This window comes from Carettochelys insculpta, chromosome 9, assembly GCF_033958435.1.
Source record: "Carettochelys insculpta isolate YL-2023 chromosome 9, ASM3395843v1, whole genome shotgun sequence".
Lineage (NCBI taxonomy): Eukaryota > Metazoa > Chordata > Testudines > Carettochelyidae > Carettochelys > Carettochelys insculpta.
In genome coordinates, this window is record NC_134145.1 from 10556655 (window position 1) to 10583457 (window position 26803).

Genomic DNA, 26803 nt, shown 5'->3' on the forward strand with positions numbered 1-26803 from the left:
CATTATCCTTCCTTTGCAGGCCACCTTTAATAAGGCAGCAGAACATTTATGTTGACTACAATACCTCCTCCATAGGGAAAACGTAGTGCATTTTTAAAATGATGTTTATTAATGGAAGCTGAGAGTCTGTAAAAAGTTGCAGAACGCAGTACAGATCACAGCCTCAAGTCTCTCCACACATGATTTTCCTTCTCCTGTGTAGTTCAAGATTTTGCTGTGTGTATTTCAAAGGATGCCCTCTGACCCCATATATACTACAACTCACCAAGTGAGAGGTCCAAGCTACAGTTTGAACTGTCCAAAGCTTTCAGCTTGTTAAGTCTAGTCCACCCTACAAGTTCTACTAGTATTGGAACCATCTCCCCTAACCCAGTAATAGTTATAGTGCAGGTGAGCCCTTCCTCTCCCTCAACAGCAGTCTCTCAGCACCCACTGAGTAACACCATCTGAGGCCGCCAGATCCCGAGTGAGGCAGCAGAGACCAAAGAGAGTGGTGTGGAGTGAGAATTTGTTAACCTCCAATAAAAAGGTTTTAATTGCTTAGTTTTAGCTTAATTCCACCTCCTGCTCCAAGGCTACCTAGAAGACTGTTCTCATGGACAATAAGCATGCAAGTCTGTTCAACCTTTTCTGGCTTGCAGAGGAGCAAAAAATGTAAATACTAATATAAACTAAAAAATGTTATTCTTCACTGTCCTATATCTAATGCCCTCCCCCTTGCTTCCCTGTTTTTCCTCACTTTAAATAAATCCACTGAGTCTGTGAGCATGAAACTGCCTTCAAAATCTCTCCTTTTTGGCAACTTAAGAAATGTATAAAACTGAATTTTGTAGTGACAGTCTATGAGTAACCTTGCCTACTGCTAGGTGAAGTGAATATGAAAAAGGAAATGTTAAAGGTGTATTTAGAAAGCTGCCTCAGTCTACAACAGAGAAGAGTGCTAGGTGTTTTTCAGTAAAAACATCCCAACAAGATTATTCTATGTTAAGGTCATTTGCCACACAGGAAATGCAGTTGATAACATTGGACCAGGAAACCTCTCTTACTAAATATAGTCATTTTGGATAGAGAGAGAGAGTAAGGAAAAACATGAACATGGATCATATCTGTCAGGTTATCATATTGCCATCCATTGCCATACATCTAAGTGACTTCTACATAAGATACACCAACAACGTTCAAGTCACAAACCTCTAATTTTTTCTAACAAAAGCTTTGTTTAGGATAAGGCATTTTATGAGTATGGTTGACTGTGTTTTGTTTTTTTGTTTTTTTTGTTTAGTTTTTTGTTTTTTTAAGGTTTTGTGAGAAAGAAGGACTGAATTGATTTTGAAAATGTAATTCTAGGTAGAGAAAAATAATCAAATAGGAATACGTGTTTAGTTTCCCCTCAAGATGGCCACGCTGAATGCATCTGATCACCTTAGGGAACACTGTTCCACAACCAGCTCTTTTGAATGTTTCCTACATTTCATGCTGGGTATGATTCCCCACCCTGCACCCTTGTCAGCATCAATCCTTCTCACTATGCCTTCCTGCTGACCTGGAAATGTGTACACATTCTCAGCAAGAAGACTGGTTTTTGTTTGTTTTTTAACCTGTGTACAAAAACATCAATGGGTTGTAAGACCACTAAGACATTGATATTTAAAGGACAGAGATGTAAATAGTTTAGAACAGGGACAAGCCAATTTTTTATGCTGCGCCCGCCTTTCCATGCCTGCAATTAGCTGGGCCTCCCCCTCAACCCCCAATCTGTGGGAGGACCACAGGAAGGGACGCCCGCAGGCCTTGGGCTCAGGTGCTGGGCAAGCAGCAGCTCCTCCTGGGGGGGTGGGGGGCAGGGGGAGATGAGGGGGAGGAGAGGGAAAGAGCTATGGGACTGGGCTGGCTGCAGTGCCATAGGGGGAGCAGGAGTGCCACACCAGGACACCCCCCCCAGCCAGCCCATGCCCTCCACTGGGAACCAGCTGCCTCAACCCCAACAGCATGGCAAGCACCACAGGTGCACCAGCCCTCTCCCCTGATGGGCCCAGCATGATCGCCCCCCGACCCCATCCCACGCACACAGCTCCCGCTGTATCATCAGCCCTCTGACACGGTGGCAGAGGACTGGCAACACAGCAGAAGCTGCAGGGGTAAGAGGGGCTGAGCACACTGCACCCACCTGCTTACAAAATGTCACACACCCCATTTTGCACACCCCTAATTTAGAAAACTATGCCCAACAACAACTGTTTGACTCTCAGTAGAGGACACATACTGTTAGTACTTACTGGTAATTTATGATTGAATCCTTTCACTCGAATGATTAAACCGTGCTCTCCAGCTACCAGCTTGTATTCCAGCTGAGCAACGTCAGCTTCGTATGCTGGTTCAGCAAGGTTGTGGGTGAGGATGTTTACAAAAGTATCAAAAAGCACCACACTGCATGAAGAAAGGGGCAAAAGTGAGAACCAGAAAGGAAGAGAAAAAACTCAAACCACCATAAAGGCCATGGACCTGAGCATGTGCCCACAAATTTCAGAATTATTTCATTAGACAGCTAAAGTCACTTTACAACATATATCGCAAAATCCAATTTAAGAAACCGTGTACCCTGCACGAATTTTAGTCTTGATTAATGTAGGCATCTACAAACACAGGGCTGTGAATTTATCTTTATTCAAAGGACTACCTAGACCTCATTTTGGCATTAAGTAAAATACTTCTGCATCGCAGAGGCTCTAAGTAGTGCTCTCCATCTCTTTACCCCTCACGTAGACGCTTTTCCCCCAGGTTGTTGGCTAGATCTACAACTTGCAACTCTTTCAGCACAAAGCCTTTGCAGGAACATTCTATTCTGTTCCAGCAGATGGACTGCTACTCCCATTTCACTTTCATTTTCCATGCCTGTCATCATAGGAAAACTGTTCCAAAATTTTCTTACACGCTCCCTCTCCCCCAATAAATCATTTCCCCAAAACTACTGACCTGTAAAGAATATGAAAGAGGAAATGTTCTCTCAGGGGTTCTCAAACTTTTGTACTAGTGATCCATTGCAAGCTGCTGAGTGTGAGTCCCTCGCCTTACCAATTACAAATACTTAACTAAATATAACATGATTAGAAATGCTACAGGCAAAGCAGAATCTGAGGTGGTTGACAGCTTGCAACTCCCCACATGTAGTACCATCACAAGTGCCTGAGAGGTCCTGACTCCCAGTCTGAGAACCCCTGTTCTCTAGTCAAGTTAATTGAGGGTCAGTGTTTTTAACCCCGGATATGAATTTTAACTGCTCTGCAATATAAGCATCAGAAAAGTAGTTCTTACTTCTCTGCAGACTGCTGTATCAGTGGAGATATCAAGTGGAAACGTATATAAGCTGGGGGAGCGGAAAAAAAAACACACACACAAATAAGAAAATTCAGAAATACAATTTTAATGCATTCAACCACTTTTTCCTTCACACCATTTTTGTATTTGAATCCCATGTATAATGTTTGTTCAGCTGAGACAATGTCTTATCTGTATTAAATTACCAAACTAATTCATTTAAACCCAGCATTTACCCTTTAAACTTTCACTTCAAAATGTTGGCAAACAATAGAACTTTGAAAGAAAATACACATACTTGGGAGTTGTAAAGAGGCATAATTTGTTTGATAACAGACATTACTTAATCAGATGGTGAACTGTCTGGGGATAGAGGCCTTATCTTTATGCATCTGTATTGTTTTTGCAATAAATTAATGTTATGCTTTTATTTAGAACAGTACAAAGGCTGTACAACAAGTTTTAACAGAGCATCATTCACAGAAAATTGAAATGCAACTCTGAAAACATAACTTAAAAATGGCAACATTGCTCCCACATTTATTGGATCTCAAGTGATTCCATACTTTCTGTTCAAGGGGTAAAACCTAAGGTTCTTCTAACTACCAAGCCTGAAAACTCAAAGTACATTCTTTCCTTTTCATACTTTGTCACAAATAAAATAATCTGCAAAACTCTGCCCTTCATTATACCTTCAAAAGAAATCAACAGTTATTAAATAGCGGTGATGGAAATACTGCTGTATTTCTGTGTACTCAGAATGGGAAATAAATATCAGATTACAGCAGGCTTTGCAGAATGATTTTCTATTTCAAACAAATAGTATTAATGTTTATTTTTAAGCATATTTTTCTATTTTTATGAATTAAAGTGATCACTGCAAGTAATTAGGTCATCCCCAATCCCTAGGTTTAACCCCTCCCAGCTCCAAACCACTCCCCTCCCCAGGCTTACAGAATCACAGGGCTGGAAGGGACCTCAGGAGGTCAACTAGTCCAGCCCCCTGCTTCAAGCAGGATCAACCCCTACTAAGTCATCCCAGCCAGGACCTTGTCCAGCCGGGACTTAAAAATCTCAAGGGATGGAGAATCCACCACCTCTCTGGGCAACGCATTCCAACCCCCTCAGCTCCACACCACTCCCTTCTCCAGGATTAACTCCCCCACAGTCCCAGACCACTCCCCATCCCCAGGCTTAACCCCTCCCAGGCCGAAACCCAGGGTTAACCTGCCTCAGCCAGACAAGTTGTTCTCTCTGTGTGCACTGCTGCTGCTCCCCACACACCCCAGTGAGGCTCTGGCAGGGGCAGACTCATCCGCCCCCTCCCCCCAAGTTTTCCTGCTCACTTCCCCACCTACAGCACCAGCAGCTCCCTGCCCTGCCGCACTGAAATAATGAAACTAAATTTAATTGGTTCAATGGCTGGATCCCTCCCACTGCCTTGCCAGCAGGGCAGGGAGCTGCAAGAGGAGTCAGCAGCAGCAGCGTCTGGAGCCACAAGTGACTCCTCCAAGAGTAGCATGCGACTCCAGAGCCACAGGTTGCTGACCCCTGGTGTAGTCTGTCACACAGAGGATCCCAGTCACTTTGCTTAGGGCCTCTAGGAACGACTACAGTTACTGAGCCATCTGCAAGAAGTGGCACCTAGATTTTATGAACGACCACTTCAGGCAGGCTTACAGAACAGCCAAGTGAAGAATGGATGTCCTCAAGACTTAAATTCTAAAACCCAGACACCACCACCAATGGAAACTGGGAGTGGCAGGGAAGAGGAGCAGAAGCAAAGTTTTTTGACCCTTTAGCTAGAGAGAGAAAGGACTCTGTAGTGAAAGAATGTGACTCCCTAGCAAAAAATCCTACCACCAAGCAACCTGAAGGCACCTGAACAAGGAGCTAAACATAAAAGAAAAGTTATAAGAGCAATGACAACTTGAGCGATGCTCAGTGCTATTGGGAAATCAAGTCCTAACTCTAAATACATTGCTAGGTCTATCACAAAGGCCTTCTCTTGCATGTGAAAAGCTTTGCACATTGTGTGTAATATACTAGTTAACAGACTTTACCTTTGGGAATTTTGAATTTATCATCCTTCCTGTACCACAGGCAGCCTTGTTGCATGCTTAGTATTTTCACAGGATACTCTGACTCCGGGCAATCAGGTGCTTTTAGAGCAAAGTCAGTGGCTAATGTAGAAACAGAATATGTGGGTTACTGTATCTCAATTCCACAGCCATTAACACAAATGCAGGTTTCAAAACTGTAAGTAGGTTGCTCTCCTCTCATGTCACTATAGTACATTCAAGTTGCACACTTCCCTTTGGTGAAGTATGGCTGGGTCATTGCACTGTAAAGAGAGGAGGCATTTTATACTCTGTTCAAGATGGTTTTCTATTAACAGAGCCAAATGCTATTTAAGAGTCTGCTTTCTCTCTCCTCCCTCCCCACAAAGCAGCAAATAACCTAGTATTGGTCTCTCAGTAACCCAGATACTATTGTCTACAGCAATATGCAAGTGATTCATAAGTGCACTACACCTGCTCTGCTTGGTACCTGGTATTTATAGTACTCTGAAGAGACACAGTCAGGTCAAATTTGCCCAAAAAGTTAAGTCTGCTTTAACACCAGGTCTACACTAGACCGACAAAAAAAATTGATCTAAGATATGCAATTCCAGCTACAATGGCACAGCTGGAATCGATGTACCAAAAATAATTTTTTCTGGCCATCCTCACAGACAGACGTCAATGGGTGAAACTCTGCCCTTGACCCCCCACTTACTCATCACAACGATGAGTATCAGGGCCAATTGCAGAGCCCTGATGGTTCAATGTAGCACATCCCCACTAGACGCACTAAATCGAACCCCAGAAGATCAAACCTGAAGGTGTCAATCTTTTGGCAAGTGTAGACATACCATAATAAAAATTCAGAAACGAACATTTCCAATCTACTCCAGTAGAAACAGTTAATTTAAAAACTAACCATTCATGAAAAAGGAAAAACAAAGACAGTGCCCTAGGGAAATTCCTGTTCCTCAAGTGGCATATCTTGGGAGGGAAAAGTGGCAGACTGCACCAGATACAAGGGTCTCACTCACCTATATACTTATTTTCTTCAGGTAGGTGCAAGTCCTCATTTAACTGAAAGTCACTGGCCCATAAATCACTCCAGTACTTGTCAATATCTATGAAAATATTAAATTAAAATATCAGCTTAGTGACATGGAAGCGACCGTATCAATATCTAGCTGCTGATCAGTGCTCAATCTAAACTGTGCATTCATGCAGCTGCTCAGGAGCGATTCAAATGCTGCCCAGCTGATTAGTAGAGTGCCCACAACTAGATTTTTTTGTTTCTATTGGTGATGCACATTCGCACATGCCTCAGTGCACATAAAAAACAAATTCTGAACATGGATGGAAAGGATTAATGGTAACATTGCTGCTGATCCTTAGAAAAATTTGCTTCCATGCCTGTCTGCAAAAAGTCTTGATGTCCTTTCCTGATACTACTTGACTCAACTTACATGTCTTCTTTAAGCCTCTGCTCAAACTTGACTTTCAGCAAACTTAAACAGTCATGCTTAAAACTCAAGGCTGAGGACATTAGCATCACACCCAAAAATATGTTGCTTTAGCCTTCATTATCTGCATTTAATCTCTATTCAGTACTGACTCGGTCAATTGGAAGACTCACTCTGGCTTCCCCCCTTTTCTAAAAGAAGACCCTGAAACAAAACGACCTGCCAATGCTGCAAACGAGAAGAGTGGCTGTGAAATATGACAAAGCCCTGACTCAAAATTAGATCAAGATCACATTTGACTTCGTGCTTCTCTGTATTTGCAGGGCTGTGCTGCCAACTTGTTTAATAGCCTCTATGACCATTGAGAATTACCTCAGACACTTCAAAGGGTCATTTACCTTCCAAACCGTACTGTGTCCCAAACCATCTCTCCTTTAGATGACATTTTCCTTCATTGGCAGCAGACAGCAGAACCAGGTTGGATCTCTGAGGATAAAGCTGGTTAAGGGCATCAGCAATAACCTACAAAAATAAACCAACATCTGTAGCCAAATGCATCTTTAACTACAACTGCCAAGCTGTAAAACTTATTGTGAAATTTCAAAAGACAAGATTACAGATCTATTCCTAAAGTAAACAATTTTCTTTGAAATTGAAAAAATTGGAAGTGATGCAAGTAAATTAGCAAACCCATTCTAATATGCCTAAATTCTCCAAATATACATGTTCAGAGCTAAAGTGCTACTTACATCAGGCTTGTATTCAAACAGAAGCTGGTCCCCTGTCAAGAAGTCCTCTTTCTCAAACAACTGCATATTTTCACAAAGGCTTTCCACATAATCAACTGGATCAGTCTATAAACAAGTCAGATGATTTGCATATCAGACATCTGAAATGTTAACAATATTGCTAAATAAAGCTTGTAGTGTACTGTACTTACTGAGATTTAGTTTTGTTTATTCAGCCTGCCTGCAAGTCAAACAAGTCCTCAGTCACGGTGCTCAAATATGCCCACCTCTCCACAGCCCTGCAGCATCTGAGGGCTCATCCCTAAGACAGACTAATTAAACAGTTTCTGCTTTCTCTCCCTCTCATAACTAGCTGCAAACAAGTTAGATCTCATGGCACTTTTACAAAAGCAAAAGGAATACAAACTACCCTAGCTAAAATTATGGGTCCGTCTAATATTAGGAAAAAAGGCAATACAAGACACCACTGGCTAATGCACGTGACCACAAGTCTCATACCAGTGGTTCTCAATCTGCGGCCTATGGACTTTTTGCAGCCCTATCAGCACAGAGCAGCAGCCCATGTGAAATCTTTAAGAACCTACAAGTAATATTGTAGGCAGCCCACAGTGTTAAACAGGTTCAGAACCACTGGCATACATGCAAACCAAAGCTGTCCCTGGTTTGTTTTGTTTTGGGGGTTTTGTTTGTTTTAACAAGTGCTAGTTGTGCCACCTCATAATGGATTCTGGGACAAGATCTTTGGCACTTGATTGAAGCCTACAAGAAATTTCTCTAGCCTGGAAATGAAGTTGGAAGCTGTGATTTCGGCTGTGCTAGTTCACCGGTTTAACCTAACTCCAGTCCACAATTCAGAATCACCTTACTTCCCGATATTACCCACTGCGCATTTGGTATCTTTGCTGTCCTTCTCTCCCACTTTTTGTGTGCTTGTCTTCCTTTAAGACAATACAAGACCAACTGAATTTCAACAGCACCACCAAATCATTGAAATCAGAAGTTATGATGTTTGGGTTAGCAACGAAGGGTCCTGTAGCACCTTATAGACTAACAGAAAAGTTTTGAGCATGAGCTTTTGTGAGCACAGACTCACTTCATCAGATGCTGGTCATGGAAATCTGCAGGGCCAGGTATAAATAAGCCAGAGCAAGGCTAGGGATAACAACATTAGCTCAGTCAGGAAGGGTGAGGCTTACTACCAGCAGTTGATTTGGAGGTGTGAACACCAAGGGAGGAGAAGCTGCTTTTGTATTTAGCCAGCCATTCACAGTCTTTGTTTAAGCCTGAGCTGAGGGTGTCGAATTTGCAGATGAATTGTAGCTCAGCAATTTCTCTTTGGAGTCTGGTCTTGAAATTTCTTTGCTGTAGAATACCTACTTTTAAGTCTGCTACTGTGTGGCCTGGGAGATTGAAGTGCTCTCCTACAGGTTTTTGTATATTGCCATTTCTGATATCTGATTTGTGTGTGTTTATTCTTTTACGTAGAGACTGTCCAGTTTGTCCGATGTATATAGCAGAAGGGCATTGCTGGCACATAATGGCATAAATTATATTGGTAGATGCGCAGCTGAATGAACCCACGATGGTGTGGCTGATCTGGTTAGGTCCTGTAATGGTGTTGCTGGTGCAGATAACGTGGGCAGAGCTGGCAATGAGGTTTGTTGCATGGATGGGTCCCTGAGTTAGAGTGACTGTGGTGCGGTATATAGTTGCTGGTTAGGATTTGCTTCAGATTGGCAGGTTGTCTGTGGGCAAGGACTGGTCTGCGCCTCTCAAGGCCTGTGAAAGTGAGGGATCATTGTCCAGGATGTGTTGTAAATCCCTGATGATGCGCTGTAGAGGTTTTAGCTGAGGACTGTAGGTGATGGCTAGTGGTGTTCTGTTGCTTTCTCTCTTGGGCTTGTCCTGTAGTAAGAAGCTTCATGGCACACGTCTGGCTCTGTTGATCTCTGTTTTTTCACTTACTCAGGTGGGTACTGCAGTTTCAAGAATGCTTGGTAGAGATCCTGTAGGTGTTTGTCTCTGTCAGAGGGGTTGGAGCAAATGCGGTTATATCTTAGTGCTTGGCTGTAGACAATGGACCGTGTGGTGTGCCTGGAATGGAAGCTGGAGGCATGAAGGTAGGCGTAGTGGTCAGTGGGTTTACGGTACAGGGTGGTATTGATGTAGACATCGCGTATTAGCACTGTGGTGTCCAGGAAGTGGATCTCCTTGGGTTGTGAGCCATCACCCATGCGGGAGGCTGACAGCCTCAGACTCCATTAAATTTAAAACCCCTATTTTTAAGCAGGGGTATGTGTCACACTTAGGCTTGCTAGGTGAAGGGGGTTGCCAATACAAAAAGTTGGAGAACCACTGATCTAAACTTGCCCTCTGTGTTCCCCAAAAGAGACAATACCACCAAAAATATTGTCAAATAGGCATCTCCTCTGTGAGAGATTCTAGATAATGCCAAAGGGAATACTGTTTCAATGAAAGCCTTAATACTTTCAATTTCAAATGTTCTGAAGTGTTTTCCTTTTTCCTCACAAGTATCAGAGAGGTGGCAGTGTTAGTTTGTATCTTCAAAAACAAGAAGCAGTCCTGTGGCACCTTACAGACTAATATACATAATAATATATAATAGACAGATCTGTTAGTCTATAAGGTGCCACAGGACTACTACTTGTTTTTCTTTTTCCTGTATCTTTCATAAAGGATTAAAAAGCTTTTGTTACAATTCAAGCCAATTACAACCTGACAAAACTACAGACCACACTTAAACTCTTTAATGCTGTAATAGCAAAGATTTAATTGATATTTTATCCATTGTGGGCCCAACTCACCCTCCACCCCTTAACACATCAGCACTGTTTTTTTAGGGGGACAGGAGTGTGATCACAGCATATTACAGGTAAACAGGACAAGGCTCCATCAGCAAGGATTTTACAATCTAAATAGAAGATAAAGGGAAACTGACCATAATGAGGTAAAGATTATCAAAACATGAAAAAAAGGATGACTGCTCTTTGAAGATAACCACATACATTTAAAAAAAAAGCACGCTGTGTTTTGGTTTTGTTTAAGCAAACAAAAGTTTACATTTCTCAAGTCAAAGTGTAACAGGTCTCTAGCTAAAGCATGACTTTTTTATGCTTAAACACATTTTCATTCTGCCTCAGCTATGTTTCAAAACATTGAGAAACCAGAATTTTGCAAATCTTCTGACAAGCTACTCCTGAAAACTCCAACAGCAATTTTAAAAAAAATTAAGGGCTTCTCCTCCTACCCCTAGAAAGGAAATGATGAAGATTAACTAGTACCTGCTCCTGATAATGAAATTCATTAGCTTCAATCTTCTGGATCTCTTCCCAAATTCTGTAGGAGGAAAGAAGGAGTTACTCAATTATCCTGCAACCTTTATCACCAAGACACAAATGAAACACTATTTCTAGGCAAGATAGAGTGGAACTTCAAGTCAGTTTCTCTGCAATAACAACTGCTCAGCCATCTATGAGACCTGGTCACCTGATGAAAAGTATACCTGAAATCTACATACCACTCCTTTTATGTGGGAATCTCAAAACACTTTACCATTGTCAGTTTGCCCTCATTATTCCTGCAAATCGTGTCTATTATAGATGGAGACAGTGACTCACAAAATACTCAAGATCAGAGAGCAAGTTGGTGGAAGAACCAAAAGCAGGACCCAGAACTCCTGACTTCTAGTCTCACACTCCAGCTACTACTACACCACATGCAAAAATGCTTGAGCTAACTATTTGGGAAGGATGTGGCATGCAGAAGTCTTTAGCAATTCTCTAGGACAGAATTCTCCACTTATTGCTTTTTGTCTCCCTCCCGAGGGAATGTCTACATGCTGAGTTGTACCAGTTTAATCTATTGTTTTATTATAATTTAGTTAAACCAATGCGAAAGGCTGCATGGACACATCAGTTTAAAATGGGTTTATCTGGTCTACCTTAAGTCTTCTAGGAAGAACTAAGTGATCAAAAAAGTAAAAATATGCACAAACTACATATTATTTAAATGGTTACCTTTTATCTGGCCCTCTTTTCTGCAACATCTTCAGATACTGAAAAACAACGTGTGCAACCTGAAGACAAAGAGAAACTGATGAAGTTCTTCTAACATTTGGAAATACCAATGATCACAAATCAAAACTACTATAAGTTTTACCTCATAGAAATGCTTATAACCTTCATCAGTCAAAGTCACAGAAATGCTGAAGATAGAGTAGGTGGAGTTTTGTTCAAATCCTGTCTCACCATTTCCTCCATATAATGCAAGTGCCCAAAACCTATTGAAGAATTAAACCCAGTATCAATTATTCCATTTAAAAGTATGGCAACAAAGTACTCTTATTTGAATTTGATTCTGACTTGTATTACGAAAGGATTTCCTAAAGGACTTTCAAAGTGATACCAAAACAGACTGCCAGCACGTACCTTTCTACTAATTCACAAGACTTGATGCAAAGTTCAGAGAAATTTACAAAGAAAAAAGTTTTAAGGCATATACTCTCTTGACATTTAGTATGAGCCAAAAATGCTTTTTAAAGAATGTCAAATATGCTGCTCAGAAAATCGTGACGACTTCATTCTCCTATAGGGGTTGATTACATGCCTGTTTGTTTAAAAAAAAATCTCTCAAACGGTGCTTTTCACACTGTGCTTTATCCAAATGCACTGTAGGGGAAGCAACTCTTGGTTCTTGTAAGTCAGAAAAATAATTCTTTTTCAATTTCTTGCCATATAATTTTCAATTCTGACTTCAGAGAATGTATCTTCTCAACATCTGGGATATGAAAACACTGAAAACGATTTTGTTTGTCTAAAGTGGCTTTACCACCTTAATCCTTAACTCTTACAAAAATAAAGGATTTCATATACGACTTTTCAGATGGAGTGTTCCAAATGTCAGTCCTCAATTCTGTAGATTCTCTTATGGCTGCATTTTTTGTTTCTATTACCATGACAATAAGAAAGTAAATTCTCAGAATATCCTGCAATACTTAAGTAACATGGCTACCTCAAACTTAAAAGGGAATCAACATGACAATTTTCCTCTTAATATTAGATCAAATTTCCCAATTATTTTAACTTCAGAATATTATTTTTCACTTTATTACAGTAGACAACATATTGCAATCTTACACACAAATACACATACTTTTTCCTAAGAAAGGAAAGAACACTGCCTTTGCCTTCATGTCCAACCAGCCAGGAGATATAGTGCAGTGGCTTCACCCTAAAATACACAAAAAGGATGACAAAAAGGTAAAAATAGAAATCACTTATGCAAAGATCCCATGTCACTAAACTAACAACTATATTATAAACTGTATATTTCACCTGCAACAAATGCCATCTTTAAATAACATCACTATAAAAAACAGTATCAAATTGAAAATACCAGTGGACTTTAGGTAGACAGGGCATAATGATCCAACTGAAAATTAATCAGCATGCTGTGATTAACAACCCCCTACTGATCCATCAGTTTAAGATTAATCTATATAAAATGGATTTAAATCAATTTCTGAGTGTTCACAAAGGGGACTGCACTACTTTAAGATTAATTTTAATAATACCTTTATTGAGATCAGCACAACTTGCAATATGAACCTATCCTAAGAGCCTCAGTTACAGAATTTTTTTTTTTTTTTGCTATAATCATATGTCATCAATAAATTGTCCAGCCTCACCTGTAATGCTGTTCCTGTGGTGGAAGTGCCCAGGTGATGCTCAATGAATGAACTTTTCTGACTGGAACAACTGAAGAGGAAGTAATGTATTAATTAAATGCAATTACATTACTATTGATAAATCAGAAGTGGGCGAAGTATTTTATTTAATGCAGAAAGTGATGGAAAAATATACAAAATACATTAATTCAAAAATAAATTGTCCACTGTAAAGCAGACAAATCTTCACAGTGGTATATACATTTCCCATTCAGAACACAATACAGATAAATCAGCTCACTCACCTCTGTAAAGTTTGTGAAATTCAGGTGTGTCAAAAGGCTGTGTCAGGTGACCAAAGCTTGGCCTGGGTAAGCCACTTAAATACAAAATAAAATAAAATAAAATTGATGTGGCATAATGCTGGTCGTGATCCAAGGCCACACAGAAAAATGCAAGCTGCTCCATGCCACCCACAGTCATAAATTAATGATCACCCAAGCCCATAGGGAACCAAAATGCCTCTCTTTTGATGTGACTGAATTAGAGCACTAGATCCACAAACATCCTGAATAAAAGGAAACACTACAGTCGCCAGTCTCCTGATTAGTTTTCCACAAACCCTATACCCAAGTTTTGAGCATAGCCACTCTACAGATAGCACCCGACCTCCCAAAGCTAGCAGGGAACAGCAGTATGGAGCAGCTGCAGGCAAGAACGTCACAAAATCCAAAGACTCAACCACTACACCTTGTGAAGTGACTGGTAGGATGTCAGCACCAACTTTATCTATCCTTACCACACTTGGATTTCTAATAGAGATATTAACATACTTAAGTAAATAACGGGTGCTATCTTTAAACAAAGATTATTTTGTCAGAAGGAACTTGCAAGTGTCTGTAAGTCAACCACTGTTCTGTGAAACATCAAAAAGAGTTCACACCAAAATGGCAGGTATGAGATTGGGAAACAGTAATTTGCAGCCACAAATGGATAGAAATTTTACATTTATGTTGTTTATTATACTCCCTTATGAATTCAACAATTTGAAGTTTAAGTCTACATCCGGATTGTGTGTCTATCTCAGAGAGCACACTATAGTGGGTTATACTGCATTAGTTGGAAAAGCCACACACAAAATCTGTTGTCTCTATAAAGATAACAACTAACAATCATCACAAACCATTATTCAGCTGTAATTTGCTGCAATTTATCTAACACAAAGCAGTGATTTAAGATTTAGAATGCTGTAACTGCAGATAAAAATTTTCCACCCAACCACACCAGGCAACTAGGCATCAGCAGTAGCAGATGTCAAGCACACTCCAGCTATCACAGAGATATCACACAGCATCTTAAATGCTCAAAAACTTGTTATGCAAACATATTAGGAAATATTTAATCAAAGTAAAACCTAACTTCTAACACTCAAGTCAAGACGCCACAGCCAGAAGAGGATCATTTCCTCAGTAACAGGACATTTTAAAAATGTAAACAGTGTATGCATAGAATTTTGTAACTCTGCAATGTAGCTTCATAGCTTCCATGTAAGAAATAAAACAAAAACAAAAACTTACTTATTTGGAATTGCTGAGAAAATTTCAGTCACCCACTTTTCCAAAGTATCCAGAGTTTCTGGTGAGGGGAAAAAAAAAACACCTTACTGAAGGACAAAAGGCAGAATCTCAGACACGTTACAAATCCTGCTCAGGCTAATTTAGGGAGAGAGCTTGCCAGTTTTCTTTCAGTGCTAGAAAGCAAACATCAAAACCTATTGGGTTAACACCCTGATTTCCCCAAACCCCGTATACACCTGGCCTTGATTTTGATATGTGCCTCCTGCACCACATGCTTATTAGGAGTCATATTAAAAAACTGGTACCCGGATTGCTTGCTTATAAGCTTTAACAGCTTTGGGATTTGCAAAATGCCTACTATATTAGATCACCCCAAACACAGGACTGATGCAGCAATCTGAGAAGGGGCAAATCTGGTGCAGTTTCATACCTAAGTAGCATCTTGCAGAATATCACAAGATGCAATATGTCCCCTTATTTTCTTATAAAGAAAGGAACATATAAAGCTCACAAGAATTGCGAATTAGTAGAAGTGTGACTATCAAGATTTCTGCATTTGAACTAATACATCTTCTTTAAACCCTTGTACTCTGGGTGAAGCACAGGTACAGCAGTCCCTTTATCACAGCAGTCCCCTTACTCTTCAAAATTTTGCCCCAGCACTTCAAAGTACCAGTGGGTGAGCTGTGGCTAGACGCCTGCCAGTACTTTGAAGTTGGCGCGGGGGGGTGGGGGGAGGAATTTGCACTTCATTAGTAAACTCTTAACACCCTAATTACCATCCTTCCTTCGAAGGAAGGTGGTAGTGTAGACCAGCCCATGTAGTCTGCCTTTTGCTACTACTACCCAAGGGCAACGTACACAAACTTAGCATGTTTTCCATTACTCTAGCAGCATTTCTAGAAGCCCCAATAAGGTAGGTATTGCACAGCAGGCTAGTATCACAGACTCTTCCCCGAAAAATGACAGGAAATATATAAATTGGAGAGGATGAAGAATCTTCCTCAATTTTACAGATGGAGAATAGAGGATATTAGGCTCAAAGACAGTGCTGAAGCAAACTCTTGAAGCTAGGTATGGGCTTAAGTCTACCCCATTTCAATAAAGGGCTCAAACTCATTCTTATTTAAGCATGATAAACTGGAGACTAAAAGGAGTTTAAGTGCTTTGCTGAACTGAGATCCAACATACGGACAAAGTCTATATATCATGCACATAATCTTCTAGCCCAAATCATTTCACCAATGAATTGTTGTCACTTGTGTTCAATTGCCGTGTATGCCATGAAGTTTTGCCCGGGACAAACCCCTCATTCTTGGTGGGAAGGGGTAGAAAGGGGGAAGCAGGAAAAAGTCACAGAAAAGACAGATCCTTTGTGTTAAGATCTCACCTGGGGGAGGGGGAGATAAACTGGTGGAAAGCAACATAAGGATACCAAAGACAGGTGAGAGAGTCAAGCTTGCAGTTCCCTGATTAGGTATTTCACAACAGATGGTTAGTCCTCCAAGATATTCCCATAAATTAATTTAAATTTTTAGAAGTTATGCACATAGATGCTGTCTTTGCAAGTTTGTAGCACACAGGCCACACACAAGAAACAATATGTAAGCAGATGGGGCTAGTTTGGAACTGAGACTGAAACAGAGCACTATTTCAAAGCTGTATATAACCAACTAATTTAAGCAACAACTACTGTTACCTTTAGATTGGACGACTAAAGTCATATAGTGAGCAGAATAATAGCGCTGCCAGAAATCCCTCAGCCTGGTGTAGGTATCAATATTATTCATTTTAGGCTCATGCTTGAGTGTCTCTGCATTGCCTGGAAAAATGTTGAAAAAATGGTCAGTTACCTGGATACTAAATGTGCCAGAGCCTCATATACCATTCAATCACAGGACCCAGTCTCGGACTCCTTGAGTACCAAAAACTTCCAGTAAAGTCAACAGCAAATCTGCATCTACCAGAGATACAGGATCTGGCACAGAGTGCTCTAATGCCATAAATACATATAGGTTATGTCTACACTACAGCATAAAGTTGATTTTAAGGCAGTTAACTCGATTTTACATTGTGACTGAATTCACTGCAATGCCAACAGGACAATTTTAATGAGCACTAAGGTCAACATTCTCGCCCTGCCCCTCCAATGCATTGTAATGCCAAGTTCAAATTAATGCTACAGTGGAAATAGCATTACTTTAAATCAATTTTATTGGCCACCACAGGTATCTAACAATGTCCCATAGGTATCCATTCTGGCCGCTTTCAACTCTGCTGCTTTCCAGGTAACAGCAAGCCCAGGAACTTGAATTCATTTTCTTTCTGACCAGTGTGGATAGCACACCTAGAAGCACACCACAGGAGCAATCCATTGCATCCTGCCATCATCTCAGGGTTCTTCTCATCCGGGTTCTCAGGGTCACAGAAGAGCTCCAGCACAGAGCCATAATGAGATCCTGGATCTCATTTCTGTGTGGGGTGAACAATCTGTGCTGAGCAAACTGCAAATCAGCAAATGAAACACGGACATTTATGAGATAAACTTCACGGGGCATGATCAAGAAAGGGTACACCTCAGATGCTCAGCAATGCCGAGTCAAAATAAATGAGCTCAGGCAGAGTTATCACAAAGTGAAAGAATCCAACAGGCAACTTGGTTCTTCTCACAAGATGCGTCACTACTAAGAGCAGCTCCCTGCCATTCTCGGGAGGGACCCAATCACGCTCCCAGAGGATATCAAGACTCCTCAGGTGACCATCCGCAGGTCTGCGGTTAGAGCCGAGAAGGCATGCAGGAGGTGGAGACTGATGGAAAAAAGGACACCAACAGTCAGCAGGCACCCGAGAGAGCTGATTGTGCCAGCCCGGAGCTCTTCATCACCCTGGAAACAGTCCTCTCATCCGACACCTGAAACTGTTGGGTCCAGCAATGTTAGACAGAGCTCTTCTGGTGAGTGTATATATTTTTTTTTTTAACTACAAACTTGTTGCTGCTGGGTTGGGGTATAGGTTTACCTCTGTTGAGCATATTTTTTGAACTGCTACAAGCAGGTTATGGGTCAGGCATGGTGGATCTGTGCCCCTTAGAACAGTTTGTTAATATTTATGGGAATGGAGCGCTTATCCTTTTTGGAGATCTCCATAAAAGGTCTCAGCCAGGTACTCTTATTTTTTGCATGAGGTTTTTGGGGAGGCCTGATTTATTGCAGCTTCCATGATAACACACCTTGCCACACTAGGCAAACAGTAAGTAATCTAGTATCATGGCACCACACATTCTGGCAAATTTTCCAGCCCTGTGTTCACCCAGTATGAGAATATTTTAATTTTTCACTCTCTCATTCTCAGGAGGCTGATGTTTCTGCAACCTAGATAAAGCATGGGAAGTTTCATTAAAGTTTGTCCCCTTAACATTATCACACTGGTCCCAGGAGTGCCCTGCCACACCATGTGGCTTGTGGACTCTGTCTCCCTGCTCCGCACAGCAAGCAGACTCTCCTGGCCCACCCCACTCACACCATGCTGCTCGAAGGCTCCCCAACTCCCCCCCCATAACCACAGCTGTGAAAGATTTACAAAGCCCCACCGAGAAAGTTTTTTTCTGTGCTTTACAGTTTGCAGGCCTGACCACACCCCAGCTCACCATGACCCACCATGAAAGATTTTTTTCCATGCTTCGGTTTGTGGGGCTTTGTTTCAAACCCCGCACTCCACAATCCCCTACGCCATCCTTAGGCAACCAGGATCTTACCCGGTCTGCAATCAAATGGTCTGGATAACTAGCAGCGTCTGTTCTGCATAAATTGATTCACTGTCATCCTTAAGAAGCCAAAAGCGGCCTTTGGAAAACAAAAGTTCCAGTGACTGTCAAACAGCCCTATTCATTCTTTGGGTAAACGTGCGTCACATTTAAAAAGGTATCTAAATTTTGACCTTCCCTTTCTTTCACAGGCAACGTGAGTGGGTGAGATAATGTTGCCTCAATGAAGCAAAAGAAAAGATCTAAACAGAACCTCACCGTACAGCGACTTGAAAAGGCAGACAGAGTGAGCTAAAGCCACTACTGACCAAAAATGGACACTGCAGTGTCGACAGACCACGCTCCAGTCCAGGCATCAGAACTCAGCAGAATTCCTGACTACTGTCAGGGAGCAAAGCAACATGTTGCCTTCCCATGCTGGAGCTGCAGAGGGACACTGACCACAGGACTCATGCAGCCTCCTCACCCTGTTGGCCATCCATCCTTGATATGGCTTGACCCCTGCCCTCATCAGGGTCCCCCAACACACACGGGGTGGGGGTGCACCCTCCAAGGACAGTCTCACACTCCACCCCCCCAGGACCTCTTCACACTGCAAAAGGCTCACATTCTACCACATGTGATGCAAGTTCTCTCTTTTTCCTACCCCTAAACCACCCCCTCCCCCACAATCAAAAGGTTTTTGTGAAAACCAGTGTTTATTGGTTCACATAGCATGGGGTGCAGTTGGAGATGCTTTCATAAAGATCAAGCACATATCATTGTGGGGGTGGTATCACGATAGTTAAAGGCAGCAGATACATGCGACTGTTTGCTCACTCAGATATTTTTCAAAGCCTCCTTGACTGATATTGCTTCTGCATGTGCATTTCTGAATACCCTTGTGTGCAGCTGTGCATAAGCACTGCCCAGAACATCTGCCTCTGCAGCTCAGGCTGGCATGAAATTCTCCCCCTTTGACTCACAAATGTTATGAAGAATACAGCACTCTTCAGCCACAGGAGGAAGGGGGAGAAGGATATGGATATGTTGGCTTGGCAAAGGTCCAAACAGGTCAAAAGGGAACAGACTCTGGCTTTTATATGGCCAAAGGAACATTCCACCACCATTCTGCACTTGATCAGCCTGTACTTGAAGCACTCCTTCCTGTGGTCAAGGGTGTCTGTGCACAGCTTCATGAGCCAAGGGAGCAGAGGGTAAGCAGGATTGCCCACTATCCCTATGGGCATCTCCATATTGCCAATCTTGATTTTGTGGCCTGGGAACAAAGTCCCATCCTGGACCTTTCTGTACGGACCTCAGCTTCTAAAGATGAGCACGTCATGTACCTTTCCCAACCGTCCCATGTAGATGTTGGCGAAACAACCTTTGTGATCCACCAATGCCTGCAACACCATGGAGAAGTACCCCTTCTGGTTTATGTACTCCGAGATCAAATGGTCTGGGACTAGGATGGGGATATCCATTCCACATATCACCCCACTGCAGTTACGAAACCCCATGGCAGCAAAGCTGTCCACTATGACCTGCACATTTCCCAGAGTCATGGTCTTTCACAGCAGACAGGCACAGATTGCCTTGGCTCCCTGGATCAACGTGGCCCCCACTGTATATCTGCCCACTCTGAATTGATTTCCCCCTGACTGGTAGCTGTTGGGCATTGCAAACTTCCACAGAACAATTGCCAACCACCTGTGAACTGTTAAAGCAGGTCTCATTCTGGTATCACTGTGCTTCAGGGCAGGGGACAGCAAATCAAAGTTCCATGAAAGCAGCCTTGCACATGTGGAAGTTCTGCAGCCACTGCTGGTCATCCCAGGCCTCCAAAACGATGCAGTCCCACCAGCGTGTGCTGTTTATTTTGTCTCCAGAGCCAGTACTCCAGTGCAAGCAATGGATATAGGGCAGCCAGCAGTAAAGATTGCAGGAAAAAGCATTCTCTGTATTATTCAGCATGTTCACTTTGTGCACCGGAGAGCTCTTGGTGTATGGCCTTTTCCATCATTTTCCATACTTATGAGACACTTTCCCCCTTAGTGAAAAACTAATTTTTTAAAAAGCAAAATGTGACTGCAAAACTAACAGTTGTCCAGAGAGTTTCAACTGTGTGTGTAGCACATGGACCAACACTGTTTTTGAACCTGACCAGATTCCAAACTTGACAGGGTTTAAACACAAGCACTCTCTTGTAATTTATGCATAGCAGCACACACGATGCTTGGTGCACAAGGCCTCTATGGATAACACATGAAGTCAATTTTCTCCTACCCATAAGAGAGTAGAATGGCAGTGAAGTGATGTCAGCTGCTACCAGACCATTTGAGACAGAACCAATACCTTCCCCTAGACTAAGTACTTGTGAGCCAACATGTATCTTTTCTATGATGTATGGATTCAAAGTTTTCTAATGATTTCTAATGGAAAAGACAAGAGGGCACGCAAACCAAGACTTCCCTAGAGGGTAACACAAAATCACCATGAATTTGAACATTAGCTAGCCTAACAGTTAGCATTTGCTAACAGCAGGGATACCACAAAAATGTGTTAAGTGGCTACTGCACCTGTCGTCTCAAAGGGTTTTCCTGTATTCAGAATGAATAACCGTTTTCATGAATTTTAAGTGCCACCACATTTAATTCAAACACCACTACAAATAATCCCACATCATTAAGACATTTTACTCCCTTGTCTACACCGCATGTTCAATCAAGTCTTAGAATGTCAGGGAAGAACATACCCCAAAAGAATTTCTTCATAGGATGCCCAGGCCTGGCAAGGCTTCCAAACAGCATTTCCTTTCTGTTTGCATCAGAGGGTCTTGCTAATTGATACTCTGTCGAAGAATTAGCACTGTATTAAACATCATGATGTGAGGCAAAGCTCCTACATAACTAACGCTAGCCTTTTAAAAGGGGACTGACCATGGGTCAGCATTAGCAGCATATTTTACCAGGTACATGAAGCAGCACTGAAGTAGCTGAACTACATCACTTGTGCCTCGTTCTCAAAATGGACAGATAAGAGCAGAAAACAAAACTTGAGTTTGCTTCTGAGAAGCCAAGTATGGGAAGGAACATTCAGTGCCCAGTCTTGCAATATTTTGCATGCCCTCACCTTCCATTTAATGGGAATGGAAGGCCCGCAATATTTTGTAGAATTGGGCATTTAAAAAGAAAATAAAACTGAGCAAGTTAAATGTTACTATGCTTTATAGTTCATAGCAGAAGTTTACTTACCCTGGAACTCTAGCAGAAATAAAGAGATTGAACACTGAGCTAATGAAGCACGAGGATTCTTAAGATTTTTTAAAACTCTCTATTGTTGTTAACTTAAATTTAGCTATGCCCCCTGAGAAGTAGTTAAGAGGAAAGAGATCCTTAAAGATCCCTTTGCCCAACCTTCCCCTTCAATGTTAGGGGTGAGAAAGTTCACTATCCACATCTGAGGCTGTTAATAAGTCCTCTGACAAAATAAGGAAAGGTAAGTCTTTAATCCTAACTTAAAAACAAGCAGAAAATATATTTTTAATATTTCTCTAAGAATCCCCCTCCTTTCAGGTTGTCTTTATGCATCACATCAAAAAACAGCACCAACATTTTCACCTCTTTGCAGGTTCTATCTAACCTAGTCGTCTTTCATTCTGTGTATCAGTTTTGCTTTGCTTTTCCCTGATTTAGCAAAACTTTTCTAATATGCTTCTGGTAGCTATATGTAGCACATTATTAGAAAGCGTAGGTTTCACCTGCCAGTTGAAACTATTATAAGGTACCAACATTTGCGAGTTGAAGGCCTGCAAATTCAATTATTCGTGAGTGACAATTCTGCCCCGACCTGTCTTCCCCCCTGCCGCCTCAGACTGCGGAGTGCCAGCGGCCGCCACCACTGCCACCTCCCCATGGCGGCATCACCATTCACAAAATTCAACATTCGCAAGGGTTCTCCACACCAAACCCTTGCAAGTGCTGCAATACTACTGTACTTTTTACTTTATTAGAACACGTGTGAATAAGAAGCAGAGCCTACTGGCTAGGTTTGAAGAAATCAGAACCTAAAGTTCAGGACTTCAAGTGAGGAGTTTTGTAACACATTGTTATACTAGGCACCAAATAAAAATTTGGAAGAATAAAGAGAAAAGGGAAAAAAAACAGCTGAGAAGAACATTAAACTTACCACTGTCCACAGCCTCAACTTCTCGGTCAATTGCATCCCTGATCATTAGTGGGTGAATGAAGAACTGTGCCCACCTAAAAAACAAAGAAAAAATGGTAAATTTCCTTTTTCTCCCATTGTCTAGTAATTACAAGATTTTCAATAACAAATCTGTGTGACAAACATCCATTATTTTTAAATAGAGGATTTAAAGAAAATCAGAAGTGTTTTAATTCTAAACTACATTTTCACCAGTAGTGAAAGCCTTTATAAAAAATGTATGAAGTCAATTCTTTAGTTTTTTAAAGAATATTTAAAAGGCAAGCCCCTGTTCTTAGAGTGGAAGTCAACTGGTAGGACATGGTAACAAAGAATGTGCAGTTATCTGTCTTTTCATACTCAGAACGATCATGTGAGTGGTCGATCCAGCATGAGTCTCATCTCCAACAGTGGCCACCAGTACTAGATGCTTAAGTAGAAGATACAAAATAAGGGATTAAGCACTGAAATTTTAAATTAAGTTTAACTGTTTCAATGTAGTAGTTAGATGATTTGATCTTGGAGTAACTGACAAGTCTGTTTATGTAGAAGTGTATTTTTAGTGACTGGCAAGAGCTCTGAGTAAGTGACCTGTAACTGGAGACTAATATGCAATGAAGATAAACATCTAACCTTTTCTAAAATTTATTCATCTTTTTGTTTTAATATCTTCAGGCAAAGTGTATTCCACAGGTTCATTATGCCTTGAGCAAAAGAATCTCTTCTTTCATTAGTTTGTAATTTGTTTCCTTACATTAGCACGAGTCATTGTATGAGTAGGAGTTAATAAGAATTACTTTTTCTATACCAAACTTTACTCTAGACCTCCATTATACCATTGTCTCAATAGCCTCATTCTTAATCTCTGTCTAAGAAAAATCTTAACACACCTCTAAGTATTTTTTGCTAGTTTCTAGACCCCTTCAAGCTAGTCTGATCACAACCCTCAAAGGGCTTGATTCTTCCCTTAAACATTTGCTCGTAACTTTCATAAAAGCAGAATTCCTACTGTGTGTAAATTCTAGTACAGACTTTAGCCCAGTCAACGTATTTATAGCTTAGATAAAAAACACTTAATTACCATGCAACTTACTTTTCTGCTGTAGGAGAAGAAGGGGCAAGAGGAGGGAAATGTATCAAAAATACTTAACTTTCAGTTTTTGTAAAGGTAGAGAATACTTTTTTCCTATGGAAGGAATACAGTTAGACTCGTGGAGCTTTGTCTTACAACATCCTATGGCCTGATCTGAGCAAACAAAATGATCTTTCATAGCACTAAATATGTACGTTCTTGAAAAGTATTGTGGACTTTATAAACTAGAGCTTTTTATAGGCAAAAGTTTTGTTTTTTCAAAAAGTAAGAACCAAAAATTAAACAGTTTCATTGGGCACATATTTAAGAAGAACTGGCCAATCTAAAAGATTTTTCCTGAACCTCTCCTGAGTAGCTAGTAAACAGAATGAACTAGAAATGACAGGCAGGAGACTTACTATAGAGCCCTAAAACACAACCAACATGTTATTTGGAGTAAACACACAGCATAGTAATGATAGACTTGGGCTAGCAGGCTTGCCCTAATGCCCTAAAAATAGCACATTGACATGGCTTCAGGGACAAGCTCTGAAACCATGAAGGGCAGACTTTGGAACCTAAACTCCATCCTGACACACAACTTGTAAAGTACTGTCTACGTGTTTTTAGAGCACTAGCACCACTGCCACAAGCCCAAGTCTATGAACCCAGGCTTGAAGGCCCGCTGCCACAGGCTGTGTGGACATACCCACTAAGTCTTTACTCCTCTTGTAGCAGCTGTACAAAATCACATCAATCCCACGAAAACACACACAACTGTGAGTTACAGCTACTATCTCAAAAATTAGTAAGAGATACAAGAGAAAGTCAGTCCTTCCAGCTCTATCATCTTTTGAAATAAGGAGATCTGTAGTAATTCTAGGTTTAGACCTGGCAAAGACAACCCTCATAGCACTAATTTGCAACTGAAATATATGTTTAAGGCCCAAGAGCCAGCCCACGGCACCAAGAGTTGGGTCCCTCCTGGACTGAGTGAAAGGTACAGACCCTCTTGGACCTGTGGGGCATGGAGGATCTACTCCAAGATCACCAGGGGAAGCACCATAATGCCTACGCCAGATGGCCACCATGCTGGCGGAACAAGGCCACTGCCCCCCGCCCCCGCATCAGCATGGAGGAAGTTCCAGAGAAGGTGAAGGAGCTCCAGCAAGGCTATATCCAAGCCCAGTATGCTGTCCGAAACTCTGGGCCAAGACTCACCACCGGCCCCAATTACAAGCAGGCCCAGGCTTGGATCTAGGTTTAGACCTGGCAAAAAAGACCCTCAGAACAAGAATTTGCAAATGAAATGTATGTTTGAGTAGACACAGGCGCTACACTGAAAATTCAATCCATCATCCACACAGTTATGGCTCAGTTGGTCGATGCAGGCCTTACTTGGAGAACTGGGGTAACTGTAGAGCTACTACATTCCCTTCAATGGCCTTTGATTAAAGCCCATACAAAAATTTGCTCTGACTCTAGCCAGGCCCCAAAATCATGCCCGCCGAGGGAGACTTCCTCCCAATGGCTAACACACACCCAACTATAGCCAGCCCAAAAATTGTGACCACCCAGGGAGACCTCCCCCAGGCAACTAAAAGACCCCCAACCATAGCGAGCCTCCTGGCCTTTGGATAAATCCCATATAAAAAATTTCCTGTGAGAGGACAGCCACTCTAAAGACCCCCAACTAGCAGCCAGCCCCCAAAATATCCAAGCTGCCAAGGGAGACTTCCCCCATACTGTTACAAGACCCTCACTGCGTGCAAGCTGCCTGGCACCTTGCGCACCACGTTCTTTTATTGGTTCGGGGTCAAGCCACGTGATGTGGCTGGGTGCTGGAAAGTTCCAGACTGCGTGACGCCTCTGGGGGGAGGAAAGAGAGGGGATAAGGTGGGCAGGACAAAATGTAAATGACTGAAAAGAAGTTTCTCATCCTATCATATAAGCACGATCCCCACCCACAGCCTAGCTGCTACTAGCAAACAAAAAGGAAAGATTTTTTCAGCATCTCATGATCCTACAGCCATGGGCTTCCAGGTGCTGAATTGAAACTGTATTCCCAATTCCTCCATGCCGGAGAGCAGAGGCGATGGAAGAGGCCAGAGTGGAGAGTTGTGGGGCACATATGGGAAATCTCTGGAGGCTAATAAATTCAATTTAAAGACATGGCACTTCCTCACTACCCTTAATTTGGAATTTGAAATGAATGCTACACATCAGGTTACTACCATATTATATCAATATGTCAATATTTGTGCAACATAAATCAAACTAATGGAACTTAGAGTGAAGACAGGCACTTGGTAAAATCAGGCTAAATAACTTAAAATTGATATTATCTCATAGTGTAGACCTAGCCTGAGTTACCTGTCAAGTGCTTCTTTAAAGTACTTCCTCTGTACATCAAACTGGAAGACTGTCCGTTCGCAGTCGGTTGATGCATTGTCACTGCCCCCATGTTTTTTCAGGAATGCATCAAACCCATTCTCATCGGGATACTTCAGACTGCCCATAAATACCACTGAAACAGAAGAAATAGGGAGATTTTATCAACATTAGATAGCAGAAAGAGCTTACAGGGGCACCATCAAGAATGAGAAGTACATACAGATAGCCTGATTATCCCCTGTCCTGTATTCTATGTAGTTATTCCCACCTGTAGCAAAGGGGTGTAAGATCAGATGCTATCAAATGAGAATAGGAGCATTTTATATCAACTTGCTACAGATCTAAATGATTCTACCACAGATTAGGCAGTTGGAAAGCAGGCTGATGAGTTACCAGGGGCCTAACGCCTGGAATAATTCAGAAACAAACATACTCAACAACAAGTATTTTATGTCTAAGATTCAACTTGAGGGAGTACATAGATCTAAATCTAAGTCACAGTAATACAGGTTGAACCTCTCTAGTCTAGCACCCTC

The 26803-nt window shown here is 41.6% G+C and overlaps 1 protein-coding gene across 1 annotated transcript in view; it reads right to left on the bottom strand.

The window, feature by feature from the left end:
* The window catches only part of NRDC (nardilysin convertase), a 44692-nt gene that overhangs the window by 11814 nt on the left and 6075 nt on the right, over nucleotides 1-26803 (bottom strand). The window contains exons 4-20 of the mRNA XM_075002490.1: nucleotides 26247-26400; nucleotides 22784-22857; nucleotides 21351-21446; nucleotides 16550-16672; nucleotides 14851-14908; nucleotides 13579-13652; nucleotides 13295-13364; nucleotides 12760-12837; nucleotides 11767-11887; nucleotides 11625-11683; nucleotides 10890-10944; nucleotides 7588-7692; nucleotides 7237-7360; nucleotides 6413-6499; nucleotides 5379-5498; nucleotides 3313-3364; nucleotides 2277-2427 (exon numbers count right to left, since the gene is read on the bottom strand). Of these exons, the coding sequence (XP_074858591.1) occupies nucleotides 2277-2427; nucleotides 3313-3364; nucleotides 5379-5498; nucleotides 6413-6499; nucleotides 7237-7360; nucleotides 7588-7692; nucleotides 10890-10944; nucleotides 11625-11683; nucleotides 11767-11887; nucleotides 12760-12837; nucleotides 13295-13364; nucleotides 13579-13652; nucleotides 14851-14908; nucleotides 16550-16672; nucleotides 21351-21446; nucleotides 22784-22857; nucleotides 26247-26400 (1601 nt within the window). The remainder of the gene's footprint in view (nucleotides 1-2276; nucleotides 2428-3312; nucleotides 3365-5378; nucleotides 5499-6412; nucleotides 6500-7236; nucleotides 7361-7587; nucleotides 7693-10889; nucleotides 10945-11624; nucleotides 11684-11766; nucleotides 11888-12759; nucleotides 12838-13294; nucleotides 13365-13578; nucleotides 13653-14850; nucleotides 14909-16549; nucleotides 16673-21350; nucleotides 21447-22783; nucleotides 22858-26246; nucleotides 26401-26803) is intronic.